The 6,731-nt window shown below is 54.9% G+C and overlaps 1 protein-coding gene across 1 annotated transcript in view; it reads left to right on the plus strand.

The window, feature by feature from the left end:
• Window positions 1–3,469: 3,469 nt before the first annotated feature.
• The window catches only part of FAM53B (family with sequence similarity 53, member B), a 78,298-nt gene continuing 75,036 nt past the window's right edge, over window positions 3,470–6,731 (plus strand). The window contains exons 1-3 of the mRNA XM_006880137.1: window positions 3,470–3,529; window positions 3,974–4,039; window positions 6,046–6,139. Of these exons, the coding sequence (XP_006880199.1) occupies window positions 3,470–3,529; window positions 3,974–4,039; window positions 6,046–6,139 (220 nt within the window). The remainder of the gene's footprint in view (window positions 3,530–3,973; window positions 4,040–6,045; window positions 6,140–6,731) is intronic.

A 6,731-nucleotide genomic window follows, 5' to 3' on the forward strand; every position in this document is an offset into this window, starting at 1 on the left:
AGCCCTTTCTGACTTCGCTGGTTGGGGGCAGACATGAGGTGTCCAGGCCTGCTTCCTTCTTCACCTTGGGGTGCGTTCTGCATGTAGGGCTCTCAGGATGGGCCCCCGGCCCTGGCTGCCCACGTTCTGGGGTGCATTCTGGACTCCTTGCTGCACTCTTGTATGGAACATGTACCTCGGCTTGTGTGGAGCCCACTGTCCTCTCACGATGGTCTCCATGCCCATGCTCCTGGCCCAGGACCCACTGATAGGCCGGTGCTGCCGGCAGCTCTCGGACTTGAGTTCACACAGCTTCACTTGAAGGACTTGTGAGCCCCCCGGTGCGCTGCGTTCTCCACTCACTGGGTCTGAGATGGGGAAGGAGCATTTCTGACAGGCTGCGTGTGATGCTACTCAGGGGCATCCACTCTGAGAACAAATGGTGCTGAAAGAGCGTGGGTGCTGCTGTTCACAGCCCTGAGGCTCAGCCCAGCTTGCTGCCCTGGGAATCCCTGTCGTACATGCTGCCTGACCTGCCTTTCCCCTTCCTGACCTGTGCCGTGTTCAGATGGAGCTCTGGTGGCCTCGTGGGTGAGGAGCTGCGCTATCATCCCAAAAGCATGTGGTTCGAATCCACCAGCTGCTCCATACGAGAGAGATGGGTCTTACCCTGTGTGATTGCCTGCCTCTGAATCCCCCTGGAGGGCCAGCTGTGGGCCGGTTCTGACTGTGGCACACACAAAACCACCTGTGCTGAGTGCACACGTGGAAAACCTCACATCCCTGTTTCTGGGAACTTTGACCTGGGCGTCCTGAGACATTTCGTATTCCCATGAGCTGTTTTTATGGAAGTTCTTCCACTTTATACTCATTTGGATGGTTGAGCAGACATCAGTTTTGGCCTTTTGAAAATTCTTACTCGCTCTTGTTACCTGAGCCGATGCTCGAGGCACTGGTGACACACTCAGGTCCTCGTGTGATCTGGCCGAGTTGTGCAGGACAGAGGATGAAGTGTGGGAAGGTGGTGCTGGTCGAATTTGCTCAACTTGGGATTGTCACACATTTGTAAAAATTATAGTATCTGTAAAATACATTAAAGTCAGGGGCACTTGAAAAACAAGAGAGGAGTGTGGGGACCCAGGACAGACCATGCTTTGGCCACCACCACCCCAGGGTGACGGCTGTGTCTTAGAACTGCAGGCTCTTAGAATGCTTTCCAGGACACTGGAATGGCCCTTCTGCAGCCCTGAGCTGGGGCATGGCCTTTGTCTCAAGCCCTGACAAGTCGTTTGTTGTTCTATGCAGTGGCCAAAGCTGGTGTGCTTACAGGCTCCAATCACATCATTCTGGTACCCAAAGACAGAGAACCCCAGTTTAGGCTTTATTACATCTGGAAAACTGGCCTGAGCCAGGGACATCATGTACCCTATTGACCTCGGTCAACAAAACGATGGTCCAAGGTCAGTGATGGGTAGCTGCCCGCCAAGGTGATTCTATTTCGGTTTTCCTTCCCAGTGACATACCCGAGTAACGTGGCTTGTCTACGTCCGTGTGCCGTCCGTGAGCCCCGCGAGCTGGTGGAGTGTCTCTCCCCTCCCCCTCCATGGGCAGGAACGCGCTTTCTCTGCTAGGGGACTGCCCCTCCCTCCGCTCCCTGCCCTCCAGATCAGGGCACAATCCCGCAGTCAGGGCCTTGAATGAGGCATTGTGTGATTGCTCTCCGGCTCCATCCTCGCCTGGGCCCCAGTGGCCCTCACTCGTCCCCACAGCTGTAGCACATTGGCCCTTGTGCGTTCATACCCATGCAGACACGTGGGAGCGCGTGCTGGGCACATGCCTTGATCGCAGCCTTGACAGCCGAGATCCCGGGACGATGGTGGCATGCTCCTGGGGGGCTTTCCCAAGGGAGGAACAATCGGAGTAGTGTCTGTTGGCCTTCTAGGTTGGCTGCGTGGGTGAGGGCAGTGCTGCTGGTGCACTGGGGAAGAAGTAGCTGGGGCCTTCATCCCCTTGGGCGCTGCCCTTTTGTAAAGGGGTGGGTTTGAAGTACCCTGCCAGGGTCCCCAGTGTCAAGTGACTGCTCTGCTCAGTGTCCCATAAGCCAGTTCCCTTGTAACGTAGTTCAACTTCCTGGTGTCTTGGACAGCAGGAAGCAGGACAGGGCTGGTGGCCTGGCCCTTGTGAGCAGAGGGAGGGCAGCTGGAGAGGGAGTCGGGCGGGGGGAGCATGACTGGGGCTGTGCCGTGTGGCAGTACTCTTTCTCCTCAGTCTCATGTGGGAGGGAGTCAGCATCAGCCGTGTGTGTATTACCTGTTTGGGTGGCCTCCCAAGAGAACCTGGGAAGAGAGCCCCTCACATCAGCTCCCCTACATCCTAGAGTGGGATTTCTCCTGGGGTGCCTGCACCCTGTCCCTGGCTGCTGAACTCCTCACTATCTGTCAAGGCCGCACATTCTCTGGAAAGCCAGCTGGGATCTTGCAGACTCAGCCTTCTCTCTGGTGTCATCTAGCAGACCCTGGTATGTGGGTGGCCTTGTGGAGGGTGGCTCTGAGCCTTGGGTGTTTGTGTAAACTTGGTTATGCTGGACACCTTCCTCCCTGAGTGCCCAGCACAGCCGGCCCAGTGAGTGCTGGACTGGGGATGGTGGCTGACAGCCTGCTCCATGCCAGCATCAGGGATGGCAGGGACCCCAGCGCTGCGACAGCCTGGCCTCGTCAGCCCAGGTGTCCTGGAAGGTGGTTGTTTCAGTGTGAAACCTGGAATCTTGTTTGTTTTAAGGAGTATGGTGGCTGACAGCACCTGACTTCTCCTGGCCCATTCTGCCCCATCCCACCCTGTGATCTCTGCAGGGTGCTCTCCCCTCGTACACAGGACAGAGAGTGGCCTGAGGGAGGCCTCAGTCAGTTGTCAGAGAAAGGCCTGGACCTGGGCTTTTCCAGGACTGGGTGTGAGAAGGTTAATTTGCTAACTGAAAACTGGAGGGTCAGCAGTTCAAACCCACCATCTGCTTGTGAATCGGCTCCAATTAAAATCTGCAGACTGGGCACCCTGATAAAGGGTGCTGTAAGTCAGAATTAACTTGAAGGCAGTGAGTTTTGGAGGTGTTGGGTGTGAGAAGGGGCCCCCCTGCCGCTGCTCCCTGGAGGTGCGTACCTTGTCAGAATTGGGGATTTTGTGCTGGCGGATTGCTTTAGATTTGCATTGAAGCACACCCCTTTCCTCTGCCCAACCTGGAGGTGTGATGCTTCTGGCACCTGGGTGACTGTAGGAACCCCCCTTTACAACACCGTCAGTGGCTTTTGGTGCGAGAAAGTTGAGACTTGAGTGATGGGTGAAGGTATACTTTGGTCCATTAGAAGTTGCCTGAGCAGCTCTTCATGCCGAGTGCTGGGGGCCCAGGGCCTCATGTTGATGCCCCCTCGGGGAGCCCTCAGCCCACGGGGCACACTTCTGCTCACAGCATCCTCCTGTGATCTGCTCTGAGTTCGGCATGGAGACTGAGGGCCTGACCCAGGCTGCACATGAAGTGGACAAGGCCTTCCTGGAGGAGGTGACACCCTAGCTGTGCCGAGATGAGGAAAGGCAGTCCATGACGGGCTGAGGAGGTGGGAAGGCACGGGGACCTGGGAAAATCTGGGGAGCATGAGCTAGAGCCCTGACCCAGCCCTGGTTGGGAAGGACAGTGAGCGCTGTGAGAATTCGAGCTGCCCGGATACCTGTGTCAGTGCACGTGGAGGGGCTGCCCTGTCTTACCCGGGCTCCTGAATTTCCTGTGTTTGACAAACACAGTCCTGCCACTTCTCACTTGTTTTGGGGGCAGATATTTGAGTTTTCCCTTTTGGATGGTGAGAGCACTGTCCCCTACCTTACACACTTCCTGGCTTTCTCTGTTTTATTGTAATTATTATTTTTAAAAAGACAGTATGTGATGTGGGACTAAATGAACTGTGAGACCTGGTGTCGCTCGCCCCTCCTCACGTCTCTTCCTCTCTAGACCAGCTGTGCTACTTGTGGCCTCAAGATGTCCCATGCCCGGACAAGCGAGTGCAGATGGACGCTGGTACCGTTACTGAAAAGATGTTTTTGCAGCAGTCACACCTGCACGTGATTGAAAAGTCCAAACATGCACTCACACTTTGCTGAGCGTCCCCACACAGTCCCTGCTCCAGGCCACTCTGTCCCCTCCCTCAAGACAGCCAGAGCCAGGGTGCTGCACGGAGGCGAGACGGTGGGCACGTTTCTAGAAGAGGATTCAGGAACGTCATGCTGAGGGTCAGAGAAAGAGAGGAAGCCCCCAATGAAATGGATTGACACAGTGAGTGCAGCAGTGGGCTCAAGTGTGTCAGAGACAGTGAGGACGGCACAGGGCAGGGCAGGGCAGGGCTCCGCTCTTGTTCCTAGAGTCACTGTGAGTGGAACTCGACAGCACCTAACAACAAAGCAGCAGTGCATCGTGCGTGGACTCCTGTCACTCTTGTCGTTACTTATTCGCAGGGGAGCTCACTGCCCCACTTTAGACAGGTGCTGTTTGCTTTTGTCACCGACACGCTGCCCCTGAGTGTGGTTTCCTCTCTTCCATGGAGCCCCTTCGGCCTTTGAAAAGCCGCGTGTGACCCTGTGTGGCTGTCCCTGTACTTAACTCCACCTGCCCACGTTGTTAGGCAATTCGGTGGCTTCCTGTGTAGGCTGTGCCGGGGGTGCACATCCTTTTGCACACATGCAGGTCTCGCTGTACCTGAGTCACATCACTGCTCTCAGGTCGATTCCGGCCCCAGCGGCCCTCTTTATTGGCCAGAGGAAAGTGGTCTCCTAGGACTTCCAAGGCCAGTAAGTGCAGCCGGCAGCCTCCTTGGAGGCAAGGAAGGTGAAGCTTCGTCTTACGTACTTTGGACACGTTGTTAGGAGACACTGTTCCTTGGAGAGCAGCAGCGTGTTTGGAAAGGTTGGAGGGTCATTGAACAAGGAACACTACAGCAGATGCTTGGAAGCAGGAGTGGCATCCACTTCTGTAATAGCTTGCCTCTGGAAACCCTGTGAACCTGGAGAAAGGACGTAAGTTACACAGGTGTCCAGGACTTTGATCCATAGGGTCGCTATGAGTTGCCTACAGCTCGACAACGCTTAACAACAACAAACACCAGGACACAGTGACTGCAGCGATGGGCTCACCTGTGTTGTAGATGATGAGGATGGAGCAGGACAGGACAGGGTTCAAGTCCATGGTTACAGGGTTGCTGTGAGTTGTAGTTGTCTCAACAGCACTTAACAGCTACCAGCACGACATTGTAAGGAACTCTGCTGCCTCATCTTTCTTGGCTGGTGACCTTTTGATTTACAGCTGAGCGCTCTAAGGTGTCACCAGGTCCTTTCTCCAGGACAGATTGATTGGCCATTGGAGGCTCAGGGAGTTCAAGGGCAGCAGGGTGGATCTAGGGGTGAAAGGGCGTGGAGGCGTTTTTTGCCTGCTGGTGTTCCTCACTCATGGTTCTAGAGGGAGACTAGTTTCTCTGCAGAAGACAAGGGGCGCTGCTGTTAGTGTCTGTGAGCGCTGCGGACGCAGTTCCTGTATTCCTGCTGGTGAGCCCTCTGTGGGAGGCGGCCTGTTCTGTGCCAGAGTTGGCCCAGTAGTGCTGGGAGAAATAGTGTCGGGCCGGGGGCTGAACTCTGAGCCCCGTCCCACACACAGTGGCCACACGAGGTCAGGGTGTTACGCAGGCCTCGGGCACGACGTGGCCAACTCCCTGCCACGCTCTCGGGGGGGCGGCACTCCTGGGCACTCTCTACGCTGTGTGCTTGCTTCCTGCATTTCACAGTCTAGTCAATGTTTTGTCGACATATTAATAATTGAAGGGAGCAGACAGAAACCGACTGGGGCCCAGACAGGCTCCTGGACAGCTGTCCTCTGATACAGCCTTTGATGGACTGACTCTCTGAGGTTTAGTGTTCATGCTGTTTCCTTTTAAAATGTCCTCTGCTTCTCCTTCTGCTGGTCCACCTGGGCTTCGGTTGGTAATTTTGGCTTCCCTGGGTGCAAGGACTGTGGCTTTCACATGTGTCTGTGTTCAGACCCCGGAGAAGTCCTCGCAGGACTTGGTGTGTCCAGTGAGTGAATACAGCTCCAGTCACAGCAGGTGTGTCCACGTGGCCGTGAGGCCTGTCGGTACCGGAGGCTGGCACCTGGCGAGCACCTGCAGCCTTCCGTCCAGTCTCAGCCCATCCCCTGATGGCTTTGTCTTCTTTAAACATTTTTGTTATTAACCTGAAGATGTTAACCTATGCAGGATTCCTTAATCTCACCACTGCCTGTGGCTGCCGTCATTGCTGGTGTACAATTAAAAACCAGGGTTTGTGTTTTAAAGCAGTTTTAAGTTAACAGAAAAATTGTACAGAGAGCACTGTTTCTTACTATCTTGCTGGTTTTGGGTGCATTTGTTAAAATTGGTGAGCCGCTGGGATACATGGTTACTAAGGAGAAACCGCATTGTGGAGAGTCAGAGTTGATTCATAAGTGATCCTTAGGTTTTTATGCTGTCGAGTCGCTTGTGACGCATAGCGACCTTATGTACAACAGCTCTAAAGTCTCCTCTGTCCTGTGCCAGTCTCATTGTCTCTGACACACTCATCCCGATTGCCCCAGTCACCAAATCAGTCCATCTCCCAGAGGGCCTTCCCTTCCTGCGCCTGCCCCACCTTCCCAAGCATGATGTCCTTCTCCAAGGACCGGTCTCTCCTTAGAACATGACCAAAGTATG

Source organism: Elephantulus edwardii, unplaced genomic scaffold, assembly GCF_000299155.1.
Source record: "Elephantulus edwardii isolate Elephantulus edwardi_28Jun2011 unplaced genomic scaffold, EleEdw1.0 scaffold00006, whole genome shotgun sequence".
Lineage (NCBI taxonomy): Eukaryota > Metazoa > Chordata > Mammalia > Macroscelidea > Macroscelididae > Elephantulus > Elephantulus edwardii.